General features: G+C 45.2%; 1 protein-coding gene across 3 annotated transcripts in view; it reads right to left on the reverse strand.

Annotated features, from left to right (window-relative positions):
* SYN3 (synapsin III) overlaps positions 1 to 14676 on the reverse strand; it is a 458022-nt gene that overhangs the window by 388437 nt on the left and 54909 nt on the right. For all 3 annotated transcript variants that reach the window (XR_010932585.1, XM_067697868.1, XM_067697869.1), the window contains exon 3: positions 6918 to 6975. Coding sequence is in view for 2 of the 3 variants with exons in the window: in XM_067697868.1 (XP_067553969.1) it covers positions 6918 to 6975 (58 nt within the window). In the remaining variant the exon portion in view is untranslated. The remainder of the gene's footprint in view (positions 1 to 6917; positions 6976 to 14676) is intronic.

A 14676-nucleotide genomic window follows, 5' to 3' on the forward strand; every position in this document is an offset into this window, starting at 1 on the left:
CATTCCTCAAGGTGCATTATAGCATGCACTACCTGCAATGCTTTTTTTTTTTTTTTGCGGTATGTGGGCCTCTCACTGTTGTGGCCTCTCCCGCTGCAGAGCACAGGCTCTGGACGCGCAGGCTCAGTGGGCATGGCTCACGGGCCCAGCCGTGCCGCGGCATGTGGGATCCTCCCGGACCGGGGCATGAACCCGTGTCCCCTGCATCGGCAGGCGGACTCTCAACCACTGCGCCACCAGGGAAGCCCTGCAATACTTTTTATAACCAGTTTTTCTATTCTAGATAGGAGTCCTACGGCTATACTAACTGATGCTTCAAATTAAATAAGTTTAGCATTGTTTATAATAGTAAAATTATGGAAAATAAATTGTGGTATATCCATATGACAGCACCCTTGGCAATCATTAACAAGAGTGCGACAGCTCTGCACATACTTTCATGGAATAAACTCTAAGATATACTAGATAGAAGGGTGTGTGTGGATGGACTGTGTCGCTCACTGTCTATTACCGTCAGCCCCACACCCATCCTATCCTCTCCTGCACTACGGGGGCTGAAGGCCTAACTCTACACTTCCCAGGTTCTTTTGACACACAATTCCAGCTTATTTCTACCAATGGGAGGCATTCAGGTAAGAGTTGACATTAGGAAGATGGTGGTAACTATTGCACTTCTTATGGTAGCAACAGAAGCTTCACAACAGCAACAGCAGTTAAAGCAGGTTGGTGACAATTCCTGCAGCATCAGTGGGAGTGCAGGCTCATTTTCTCCACTGGCAATAGTGGCAGTTCCAGCAGTGGTAGTGACAACAGTGAATGTAGGGGACTGCTGGGCTCTGGGCAATATGATTTCCCCCTTTGACCCATTCGGAATCAATCTTCCTTATTCAATACTCCTCTGAAATACAATGCTTTATGTTTTTCTGATCAACTACCATCTATGAAAAGCAAAGGAAAATAAACATGTATGTGTATTTGATTACTGCATTTAAAATTTCTCTGGAAAGTTGCCCAAGGAACAAGTGATAATGGTTAAATGAACTGGCTAATAAATAGTTAAATGATTAGTCAAAGAGAAACATTGGTGGGGGCAGGGTTGAAGGTAGACTTTTCACCAGATGCCATTTTTTACCTTTTTAATGTTTGACTATTTGAATATATTACTTTTATACAAAAAAAAATAAAAGAAAAAAATAATAAAAGTTATATCTGATTAGGTACATACATTTCCTGTGAAATATTTCCCAAATTAACCACCCAGTTTCTGCCAGAGCATTTCAAACACAGGGACTCCCTACCTACCAGAGGGATGTGGTCTATTCATCATTACTCAGCACTGCTGAACAGTTTCTGTTTATACCAAGTTGAAATCCATCTTCTTGTATGATGTACCATTAGCCGGAACTCTAATCCCAGTGAAGTAATATAGGCTGGTGGTTCAGCACACATGCAGATGAAACCTGGGTTCAAATTCCTCCCCCATCACTCATTTCAAGCAGGATGTTTAACCTTTCTGAGCCTTAGTTTCTTCATCTGCCAAATGGGGAGAGTCATAGTACCTATCTCAAAGAGTTGTGGAAAGGTTGGAATAAGATTATGCATATAAAGTGATTTAACCAGTACATTTGGTTATTGTTCTTGGTATCTGCAACACCAGCAGAAAAATGCAGTGGATAAAAGGAGGACTCTGAATTCAGACTGCTGGGGTTCAAAAACAAGCTCCTGCCAATTATAAATCAGGCAACCTTTGGAAAACCACTTATTCCCTCTGAGCCTCAGTTTCTGTTAAGATGGAGGCAATTATAGTGCCCATACCAAGAGCAAAAAGCATTTATCCTTATCTTGTAAGTACTCAACATATGGTAGCTCTAACTCTTTCCAACCACTCATTCAGGTGGTGGATAATTGCACAGAGTACAGTGGGTCCTACCAAAGGCCTCTCTTCTCTGGACTAAGCATCTCCAGTTCCTTACACTGATCTCCTTTGCTTCTCTCACTCCAGCCACTCCCTTAAGAAGGCATTCCAGGCTGCTACTATTCCCTCCTGGTGTGACGGTACAACTGGATCTCTCACTGGAGTCTGGGTAGAATATTGTGTGAGAGAGTTTGTGTGCTGTGTGTGTATATGTGTGTGCCATCACCTTCCTGGATTCTAAATGCTGTACTTTGATAACGCAGCCTGAAGTGGCATCAGGTTTTGCAGGAGTAACAACCGTAACTATAGTTACTGAGCTCTTAATATATGTGCCAGAAACTATACCCAGCATATGACTTACACTGACTTACTCACTCCACACATTAACTTTAGGGGGTAGAAATTATTATCCTCATTTTTCAGATGAAGAAGCTGATGCTTAGAGATGTTATAAGTGAAAGGTCAACCCAGCTAAAATATGGAGCTGAGATTCCATCCCCAGTATATCTTACGCTGGAGTCACAGTCTTAATTTCCACATAATATTTCTTCTCACGAATATTAAGAATTTGTTCAACTCAAATTTTAGGTCTTTTTTTTTCTCATGAGATTTTAATATGCTAAACCTCCCCAGTCCTTCTCCTCTTCAGCTGAGCTTTTGAATAGGACCTTATATTGTATCCTTATTCAGTTTGATCGTATCAAATTTAATCCAGCATACTCTCTCTCCCATTAACTTCAGGTCATTGGTAAATGTAATTCGATAAATCACAGTTAAGAAGGAGCTGTAGAACAGAGCCAAGGGCAGAACTCTTTGGTAAAGCATTAGATGTATTTCTTTCAAGGTGAATTACTATCAAGTAGTCATTTCCTAATGGGGGTAATGTCCAACCTGTTACCAATCCACAAAACCAAATAAACTAACATCCAACCTCCACTTCTCTATCTCACCGACAATTATGTCTTGAAATATAACATGGCCTTTAATACAATATCTACAGTTAGGGTCCATGCTAAGAAAGGTTGCCCCAGAAAGAATTGTGGATGGTAGGCTGAAGTAGGTATGAAAAATATATACATCACGGTCCTGAGTGTTTAACTTATTTTAAGGGAGAAATTCCACCTTTGCTCCCAGCAGACAATTAAGTTGAGTAAATATATAAAGGGCAGAAGACAAACAGGATTTCAACCAACAGCCTTCCCTGGGATCCATATGCATCCACCTAAACCCATCTCAACTCCAATATCACACAAGGACAGGACTCCAAAGGAGCCACCGGCATTCCTATGTAAATCTGTGGCTTGTCCAGCTTCAGAAGAGAAGGATCTTCACCTTCTCCAGCCTCTCTTTCCATCTGCTGGAGCAAGGCACTGCCATTCCTTATGCTTTGGTACCTCCATTAACACTGAGGAAAGACTGACTATTATAATTTCAGCATTTATTAGAGAAGAATGAAGCCCAAGGCTCTACCTCACCAAGCCCTAGTCTGCTAGTCTCAGAACTGTGAGTCTACTTGATATTAATCCATTCATCAACCTCACTGCTGAGTCCCACAGAGGGGTGACTTGCACCTGTGGAGAAAGAGACCCTTGGCCTCAAGTATAAACAGAGGAGAGCTTGACATGCCAACCACCCTGGCCGGAACCTCTCAGGCCCTGCTAGGACACTGCTGTGAGGCCCTGCAGAGCCAGCAGGGCATTCTGGGTAATAGGATGCAACATGAGGCAGCTTCCCCGACTGGCCTCCCCAGGGTTTCTTGATTCCTGGCTCTGCAAAAGCTGAGGCAGACAGTTTTTGAACTGGGGAGAAGAGGGTGGAGAAAAGTGCCGGAGGCTTCCTCTAGGCTGACCACAACTAACTCATTTGCTCTGTTCAGCAAAACCCAGACAGTGCAATTATCTGGTTAATTTGGTCCTTAGTTGGGAGACAGAATTCCAAAGTGTGAGGCCAGCTCAGACTAAAAAGTGGCTTCCATCCTAAGAATTTTCCTAAGTGCTATGCTTATGTGACCCACCCATCAATCCAGATGGGAAAAGACAAACAATTCAGACTCTAAGATGAGTTAAGGGAGGCCTATATTTCAAGGAAAAATGCCCAAATGACCTGCTAATTGGTCTCTTGGCTAATTTTGCCTTCTGGCTGCCATGGAGGGAGATGACTAGAGATCAAGATGACTGTAAATTAGCCAACTTTTTCCAGCATGATTGTAGCCCTCATAGACTGGCTGAGTGTCACCAGTGTCCTGGGTGAGTTATTCTTAGGGCAATTCTCTCTGATGCTCCTGCTTATAGATTTTACACCCGTAAGTTGGGCCAGAAGAATGGACTTGAGGATGTGGGGAGGGGGAAGGGTAAGCTGTGACAAAGTGAGAGAGTGGCATGGACATATATACACTACCAAACATAAAATAGATAGCTAGTGGGAAGCAGTCGCATAGCACAGGGAGATCAGCTGGGTGCTCTGTGACCACCTAGAGGGGTGGGATAGGGAGGGTGGGAGGGAGGGAGACGCAAGAGGGAAGAGATATGGGAACATATGTATATACATAACTGATTCACTTTGTTATAAAGCAGAAACTAACACACCATTGTAAAGCAATTATACTCCAATAAAGATGTTAAAAAAAAAATGCCCCTGGGGGTTTCACAAATGGGATGAGACAGCTAGCAACTGAGCATTTACCAGATGGTGTATGGAAAACTCAGATTTTTGAGGGAAGATTAAGGAAGAGCAATTTATCTCCATTGGAAACTGACAAGCAGCCTGGAATCTGTGGAATCCATCAGTTAGTCATTCTGCAAATATTTGCTTCCGCTCTAGTATAAGCCAGGCCCTGTGTTATTTAACAGAGTGAGATCCAAACGTCCCTACCCTCATGCAAATAATACCACATCTAAATATGTGGTTAAAAACTCAGATAAGGGCTAGGAAGGAAAAGTTGAGGTGCTATGAAAGGGAATAAGCAGCTTACCTGATTTAGATTGGGGTGGAACGGCTCAAATAAAGAATCTTTGAGAAAGGAATTTTAAAGCTAACACTTTAAGATTCTAATTTGTTTTTTTAGAAAGATCACTCTAGTTTTAGTACAAAAAATAAATTGGAAGTGGATGAAAAGATGAAGTTAGGAGGCTGTTGATTAGGAAGATTGGATGAGAGCCAATGATGGTTCAGCCAAGGACCTAGGCAATGGGAACGGAGAACAGTGGGTGGACTAGAGAGACGCGGGACATGGAGTCCACAGCACCTGGTGAATGGGTATAGTGGTGGAGGGAGAGGGAGGTACCCAGGAGACCATGCAGGTTTCTGGCTAAGGTGCAAGGTAGATGGTAGCACTCTGCACCGAGAGAGAGAATTTAGGAGGATGAGTAGGCTGGAGCCAGGGAACGACAATGTGTTCACACATCACTCCATACCCTGTACTTCCAGGCTCCTTACCTTTGCTCATGCTGATTCAGTCTCATGCACTCTTCCTGTTGAAATCGCCACTTGTTGAAATACTATCCATCCTTTAAGATCCATTTCAAATACCACCCCCTCCTTGAAGTCACTTCTGACTCCCCCAAATAGTTGTGGCCTCTGGTGCCCACAGCACTAAGTTTGGACCTCTCTTTCCTGGATTCTACCTGTGTTAGGTTCTGTGAAGACTTATCTTGCCTCCCTTCCTAGACCACAAGCTCTTTGGGACAGAGCCTCTGCTTCTCTATCCTTGTTCCCCACGTGTTAGCTAGCTAGCATAGCAGACGTTTGACAAATATTTGTCAAGTGAACAAAAATAACCTGCTCTTTGCCATGGAAGGAAAACCAGTAGACATTGGACTGACTTGAAAGCCACAGGATCAAATCGAAATTCAAGCTGTAGGTGTTTTAATACTAAGCCAACTCAAATTTGATGCTCAGAAAAGCTTTCTGTTCCTCCAACACAAAAAACTCAGAGAGTGCCATAAAAGTCACACCTCTCTATTTTTTTATCATGCTTTTCTGAGTTCCTCTTATAGCAGGAACCTTTCCTATCTTATTAATTGTTTGCCTTTGATGATGAGGATGATGATAAATGGGTAACATTTACTAAGTGTTGATATATGACAGGTGCTATTCTAAGTACTTTTCTTGGACTAACTCATTTGATCCTCTCAGCTACCCTGTGAAGTTGATGCTATGATTACCCCAATTATATGGATGAAGCAACTGAACTTCAGAGAGCTCAAGTATTGTTGAACCAACATCACACAGTTGGGACTGGAACCTAGAGTCTAGCTCCAGAGCCCATGCCCTGATGTGCCCTTCTAAGGCCAAGCACGGTGCTTGGTATTGAGTTAGTTCCCAGCAAATGTTCACTGAATGAATGGAAGGAGCCCTGGATCTGGAGACCACAAGTTCTGGTCCTAATTCTATCTCTGACTTCCATTGCAGCCATGGGCAAATCTGTGCTTCTTTCCCTATAAAATGAGGGGTATGGATGTTGATACCAGTGGTAATAACAAGAGCCAGTATTCAAGATTCTAATCTCTTTTGAAGCTTTACATAATTTAATCCCAAGGAAAATGAGACGCAGAAAGACTGACTTGCCCAATATCTAGAAAACAAGGGAGCCCGGATTCAACCCCATTGTGCTTCCTAGCCCAGGTGGTTCCAAGGAGACACCTTAGGGACCACGGTGGGGAAAGGAGGGAGGTGGAACAGGATGGAGCGGACAGACTTTTGGGCTCCCTATGAAGACTTCTTTGTTTCCATCAAAGAAGCTTTACGTGTCTCAATTTGGTAGAACGGGCTCCTACTTGCGATTTCCTTTGAATAAAAGTTCTGCTGTTAAAACAAAAAGGTTGAAAACCATTGGACTAAATAATTCTGGAATTTAAGAAGTCTCCCAAGTATAAGTCAGGATTTTTCTGGTAATCTTGACTCATTATAGTTATATAAGATGGGGAAGAAGGTTGCTCCTGGGAATGGCTCCAGCTATAGAAAAAGTCACGGCGATAACACTAAAGCCTCAGCTCCAACCTACCTGTTCCACTCGGATCTCAATCTCTCCATTCACCTTCTTTCCATGGAAATACTTGGCCCTGTGAAGGAGAGGAAGAAATCTACTGAGTAAGGATGCAGACTGCTTCACTCTTTCCTCCCTTTTCCCAAAGGTTTTACCCCCAGACGTGCATGTCCAGACACATTCCCCACCTTCCTGCTCTCTCCCACCTAGACAGGTGATTTTCTCATTCTTTATATATATATTGTGTGAGAGAGGGGAAAGAGTACAGGATGGGAGGACTGGACACTCAGGTTCCGGTTCTGCCAAGCTGCTTTACCTCCCCGTGTCTCCATTTTATCCTCTGTAAAAGGGAGATAGTTATACGTGCACGATATATTTCTAAACATTATTTTAAGGATAAAAAGAAATAAAGAATCCTACGTAAATAAATAATGCAGAATTCTTTTGAGTTATACCCTATGTGATCCATAAAGGACGTATTAAATTGCTCTATCCAACTACTCATTTCTTTATTTGTCCATCTAGAAAACAAGGGAGCCCGGATTCAAACCCATTGTGCTCCTACATTGTGCTTCCTAGCCCAAGTGGTTCCAAGGAGACACCTCATCTGAAGCAGACCTCATCTGTCCCTTGGTCCATTCATCCATCCAACCACCCTTCCATCACCTTTCCTCTACACCCCTGCTTCTGTCTTCCCATTATCAATAAATGGCATCCCATCTATCCATCACTCAAGGCAAAAACCTAGACTTCATTCTTGTTTCCTCTTTCTCTCTCCCTATCCCCATGGATTCTACATTCTAATTATTTCTCAAATCCATCCACTTGCCCATTTTTCTCTGTAAGCACCCTAATCTTGACCTTAGTCATCTCTTTTCTCATATAAATTCTCTTTTCATACTCTACTTTTCTTTCATAGCACTTATTATAATTGAAATTACTTGCAATTAGTAACTGGGTTTCATGCCTGTGTCCAACCAAACTATAACACAATTCCTCCAGGCCAGGAACAACCTACCTTACTCATCATTCTATTCCCAACACCCACCAGAATGCTTCACACACAGTAGGAGCTCAATTAATATTTGTTGAAAGAATAAATGATTGAAGAGATAGATGGGGGAAAAATTGTTGAATACTTACTCTGTGCCAAAAACTGTGCTATATTCCTAGTCTTTCTCATTTAACACAGCTACCACCATGAGGTGGGTATTATTATTTCCATTCTATAAATAAGGAAACTCAAACCCAGAGAGACGAAATACTTTGCCTAAGCAGCTTTAATCCTGGACTTCCATTGCCACATCAATGTTTTTATCTCAGCTCTGAAAAACAGCAGCAAATATTGGGGTGCTCCTGGGTTTAGATGCCCTCCCGCAAAGCAAAAGTAATACAAGTTTCCATCTGCTCTTTTTGGTTGTTGGTATGATGAAACTAATAGTTCTCAGCGATTTGCTATAATCTGAGCACCGTGTTAAGCATATCCATAGACTTTCTCTGGGGCACAGACAGCTCTTTGCTCCCAATCCCAATTCTCCTCTTTGCCTACAGTGAGAGTGTTTATAGACTGGCACCAAGAAATGTATATCCCAACTCTCCATTTAGCTAGGTATGACCACATGATTGAGTTCTAATCAGTAATGTTACATCCAAGAATCTTCTGCTTAGTTTCTTCTTCTATTCTTTTCCATCAGTGGAACATCGATGTTGCCACCTCTTTTTTCAACCTTGCAGATCGAACCTTTGCTACAAATTCTCTGACCAAGCTGCAGTCTCTCTGCTTCTGAAGTCTATCCACACTTATCAGATGCCAGTGGAGTTCATCTCGACTGCCTGAACCACTGACTGATGGCTGTAATATTAATGCCACTTTTTCTTATAATGTTGACTGGCTTAGATGTCAAGTAGGTAGAACTTTATGGGAACAGGAGTTGTTAGTGTGACTTGAAAGCAAGATTTGTTTTTTTCTCCCAGGATGGTCTTCAACAAAATGTGTGTGCAGCCAGCCTCATGCAAAGAGAACCTTTTCAGTGTAGTTTGTGAATTTTATGAATCCTTAAAGGTAGTGCTGGCAAACCCCAGACCCTGGGATAAGACCCCCCTCTAATATTTGTAGGGCCTGGGACAAAAGAACAAATGGAAGCCTATGTATCATATGCCTGATATTTAAAATTGATAAAGCTAGCAAACATTTAAATAAAACATGCCTATCTTCCTTCCTTGACCAACACAACTTCATAATGACCTGGAAGGGTCAGAATTTAAACTTCTCAGAATTCTTGGAGATCCACCCAGCACATGGTGGCATGGGGGCTGCCAGCTCTTGATTTCCATCGTCCTTCCTAATTCTCCTCCCACCCTCCTCTCCTGCATCACTGGAGCTTCTTGTGCATGCTTGTGGATGACCCAGCCCACATGGCCAAGCTTCATCTCCTCACCCACACCGGCATCCACAGTGCCTTGGCCATGTCTGGGGAGGATGGATCAGGGAATTGGCCTACACAGGCCCTGGAATTGGGTCTGGGTCCCTATGCGCAGGGATTTCCACAGGTCTGGGTACCCACTGCAAAATCAAAGGGTGCAGTTTGCAGGGTCCTCCTTTGCTGTCAGGAGTGTAGCTAGTAAGGGCCAGAGTATGACTTAGGGCAGGGGTCCCTGTCACTTGGGTTTACAAGAAGTACTGGATGACCCTGGGACCTCAGGATGGTAACTAATGAATGAAATCTCTGGTGTACTGGGAAAAGCATGGATCTGGAATCACAGAGGCTTGGGCAAAATCTTAGCTCTACAACTCACTGCATGTTCCACGACAAGGAACTTAACCCCTCCAGGTCATAGTTCTGCCATCAGTTAAGTGCTGATAACATCTGCCAGCCAAGGTGTGGTGAGAAACTCACTTGATCCTGTACGTGAAGAGCAGTAAGTAGAGTGTGTGGGCTCAGAGGCAGACCACCTGGATGCAATCCCAGCGCCACCACTCACTCACTGTGTAACCTTGGGTAACTCATTCAACCTCCGTGTGCCTCAGTTTCCACATATGGGAAGCAGAGATAATCACAGTAACTATCCCACAGGGGTGCTGTGAGGATTAAATGAGACACGACGTACAAAGCACTTAGAATGGTTCCTGGCACAGAGTAAGCTCCAAAGTATACAGCCCAGGGTCTGAAACAGAATCAACAATGACAGCAAAGAAACCACCGAGTGTGTATGCTGTGGCTACAAGGGGCGTATGTGGGGACCCACAAACAAACATAACCTTACCCTCATGGGGGTTACAGAACAGAATTACAGTTCATCTCACTTTGATCTGCCCCGTTAGCACAATAAGAGATTGGTGATGGTGCTGATGGTAAACAGGTGGCACTGGTACAGAAGGCCTACAAGTCCTTCACATCCCTCCTCCTATTGTATTGACCCCAGTGTCCACCCTGAGGAGCAGCAGGGCCAGGACCAGCCCCCACAGGTTCAAAGTCACATAGAGCCTCTAAGCAGCAATGGTGAGTTAGATCTTGTGCTTAAAGGTCTTCAGGATTCAGCTAGACCCTCTGGGACCTTCATGATCTGGACCCTGTTAACCTATGGTCCATTTCTTCTCTGGTTTTCTGCCCACCTACTGCACACACTCAACTTCCTGTGATTCCTATGCTTTTATGACTCTGAGCCTTTGTGTTTGCTGTTCTCTCCTTCTCTGCTTGGTTACCTCTTTCTCATGTTCAAGATCCCTGACTACCGTTTCCTTGAAATCACCCCCCCTAATGAGGCTAGGTTAAGTGTCCCTCCTCTGGGTTCCCACGGGGCGCTGTACTTAGCAACCATATAACACATATCACTGTGTGCTGGAATGACATGTCCCCTGCCCCCATACACCTAGTCTGTGAGCTCCTGGAAACCTGAAACCGTGTCTTAATGCTCACTGAATCTCCCAAAAGCAGCACAACGTGCCAGGGCACAGGCACATGTTTAAGGAATGTTTGCTGACTGGGTAAATGAATAATGTTTCCAGGGGTAGGCCATGGGGCATCCAGTGCTCCAGCTGCTCTACTGCCATCTACTGGTGCAATGCTGTAACACACTTACAAATCCATACCCATTACCGTGTGGGGTCACCATTCAGTGTCCAACACACACAACCTAGCAGCCCTCGACGGGATTCTAACTCTGATTCTAACTCAGAACTCAGAGCACTACACCAATACCACCCAAGCATCTCTGGCCTCCACGGGCCTCACCTTCTGAGGAGAAACACTTGTTTTGCCCATCTCTGGAATGTTTACTACAGGGCCTGCCAGACGGACTCAGGCTGAAGCTGAGGGTCAGGCAGTCCATCCCCCTGCTTGGCCGAGAGTCGGAAGTCTGTCTCCTGACAGGCCACACAGACTGCTGCCTCCTTGCCTGGGGCTCATTCTGTCTGGCAGAGGAAAGGGTAGGGATGGTCTGGAATTCTAGATGCCCTGGGGGCTGGGGTTGCTGCCTGTGTAATTGCCTGGCTGTTTGACCTCAGGCAAAATGGATGACCCCACTGTGCCTGAGGTCTCAGTCTTCCTAATGCAGACCTCTTCCTAATGCCCTAATATGTTTATCCTCATAATGAGATCCCTGAATCCACAGGCCAATCAGTCAAGTCCTTGGCCTTGGGAAGGGGTTGGGGGAAGCTCTTGATTCTACAAAGCTTCCATCTCTGTGGGTGGTCTCAGATTTTACTGCCACATCAGAGGCACCAGGAAGGAGAATATTATAAAACCAGTGCTGCCTTGGGTGGGAAATCCCTAGTTTGGGGAGGCGGGATTTGGTGAGTGAGCAAGATTTATGGGGAGGGATACCGAGTTCTTTCATGGCTGCAGGAGGGGCAGAAGAGGAGAATTAGCACAAACAGGATCCACCTGTGTCCAAGCAGCACCCTTCTAATAAATCCCATCTGGGATGTACAGTCAATGAGGCTAGGCCTTGGCAGTGCCCTTCCCGGGGAGGAGAGGGTCAGGAATGTTCTGTCTCAGAGTAGCTGGAGGTGAACGAAAGCAGGGATCTGGCCCTAGAAACAGATTTTCTTATTTCTGATGTAACATGCCCATTGCTCATTTGTGGCCTGGACAGAAGCTGGGGGAGATGGATGACAGACCACACAGGAGAACCCTGAAGGTGGACACACTCAGGGTTTTCTCAGTTAGCAGGATGAGGAGGGTCACATGACAGGTTGGATGGATGAAGGTGTGACAAAAGCAGGGCCTTTGAACACAGAGTTCCAACTCAGAGATCCAATTCTAGCTCCATTATCTACTCTTAAGAATAGCTAACCCTCCTGGTCCCCTCCCACTGCCAGAGGGGACCCTCCAATGATGGAGCAGCCTCATCGTACCTCTTTGCAACTGGGGGGGCTCCAGTGAGTTAGGACAGGGAGGGACCCTCTGAGAGTGACAAGGCCCCTTGCACCTGTACAGGGATTTGTGAAGGTGAGGAAGTGAGACATACTAGGGCCTGGAGCCACATGATATGATGAATGTCCCCTCGTAGGCTTCCGACAGTAATAGGGAAGGAGATTTGTGTGGGCAGCTCTGATCACAATTCATATCATTTATTCACTCCCTCATTTAACCACTACTTACTGAGCTTCGTAAGGACTGGGCACCCTACTAGGCATGAGGGGAAAGGCTGATACAGTCCCTGCTCTTGTGGAGCTAACATGCTCTTGGAAAACTCAGGAAATTAACCAGGTGAAAAGGAAATGATGAATACAATGAACAAGGTGGTACAGGGTAGGATGTGGGGAGCAGGGAGGTCTGACCTGGGATAGCGAGGGAAGGCTTTTTTGGAAGACATTTAACACACTTGTACTAACCATCTACTGTGTGCTCGAGCCTGCAGACTTTAAGGAAACAGGGATGAAGATAACATCCTCATCCCTGAGTTCTTGGCCTCAGGGGGTTTACTACCTAACAGGAGGGAGAGACCCATAAAGGACAATGACCACACAGGGCATAAGCCCACAGAAAGGGACCCAGCCCAGTCTGAGAGCCAGGGGCTACTTCCCTGGTGAAGTGGCCCAGTTCATCCATCCATCCATCCAATGTTTGGTACTTATCCTTTGCCAGGACGAAGGGCTGCAAAGATGAATCTGAGAAGGTCTGATGTGTGTATGTGTGTGAAAGGCACATACAAGGACAAATGAGTTGGGCAGGCACTGGTGGCGCTCAGGGGGCTGATGAAGTTTCCTGGGGCATGTCTCCCAATAAGCAGGAAAAATGAGTGACAGGCATGGAGCAGAAGACCTAGATTTGAATTTGCAGCTCTGGCACCTGCAAATTTTGAACAAGCCTCTGCTTCCTTATCTACAGGGTGGGGCTGGGAAGATCCACCCATAGGATCATGAGGATAAAATGAGGACGCAGATTTGAAGGCCTCTGGGAACCTGCCAAAAACGTGCCAGCAAGTGGGCTGCTCACTGGTGGGCTGCTGAGGTGGACTTCATCCTCCAGGTAAAGAGGTGGGCAGGCACTGCTAGCGTTAGCAGACGACAGACCCAGGTCCTCTCCAGCTCTGCTATTTGCTATTTATTTCCTAGTGGTGCCTCAAACATCAACCTTCCTGAGCCCCAGTCTCATTTGAAAAAGTAAGCACATCACTATGTACCACTATGTCTGCTATAAGGCCCCATGAATGATATCCCTGACACCTGGCAAGTGTTTACTGTTCATCTCTTTCTCTCCTGTCCTTCAACAAGTGGGCATGTACCTGAGGAAGTGACATAGCATTTAGGGGAAGGTGGCAGTATCTTCCTTCCTCTAAATGGAACTCCTGCTTCATGTCTAGCATGATGGAATCCTGCCTTGGCTGCCACCTGGGAGCTCCTCTTCCTCCCCAGCACCAGCCTTTAGGGTAAACAAAATCGTCAGCCACCCACTCACTCTGACAGCAGAGATCATGCTAGAATGTTATCTCCCAGTTCCTAGCCCTCTTCTCTCCAAAGACACAACATTGTGTCACCCTCATTCCCACAGAATTCTGAAAATCCACAGCCTTCACTCCACCAAGACAGTTCACATTTAGAAGGCTAAGCTGTTCGCTCAGCAAACGCTTAATGAGCATCTATTAAGGGCTCAATCTGGGGAAATGCCCATGAAAACAGTTACACACTGAAAGGTAATTCATACCAAGGTGCAAGTGACTTATATCTGATCATCCGTAAAAGGGGTTTAGATGGTATAAGGAGGATGAGAAGGGGACCATGAGAATATTAAGTGTTTGATTTAGAAAGGGGGTGTGAGGCCTGTCAAGGTGAGAAGTGCAGGGCACAGAAGGAGAAGGCTGTGAGAAGTCATTTTCCCTCCTCCTCCCTCCCTCCACTTATCCATCGACCCATCGACCCATCCATCCATCCATCCATCCCTCCATCCCTCCATCCCTCCATCCAGGGTCTACTATGTGCTTAGCACTGTGCTAGTCCCTAGGAATTATGCTGAACAAAACAGCCCCCTGCCATCCTAGCGCTCCTGGTCTAGCCAGGAGACAGGTCCAGATGAGGAATATTTACCCTGACTCCTGTCTTCATCAGAAGTTGCCAACTGGCAAACCTCATGGAGTCCACAGTCTTGTTTTGTTGGACTTAAATTACATAATTTTAATTTTAAAATAGAAAATTCATATGAAGAATTCAGATTTCTGGCTTCCCCTGAAAATCAAGAACTGGGCAACACCAGACCTGTATTCCCACATGGCAAAAAGTGGCTGAGTGGACGGCAGCTAGTACCTTCAGAAGGGCATCAGTTTCCACGCTCAACAA

This window comes from Pseudorca crassidens, chromosome 11, assembly GCF_039906515.1.
Source record: "Pseudorca crassidens isolate mPseCra1 chromosome 11, mPseCra1.hap1, whole genome shotgun sequence".
Classification (NCBI taxonomy): Eukaryota; Metazoa; Chordata; class Mammalia; order Artiodactyla; family Delphinidae; genus Pseudorca; species Pseudorca crassidens.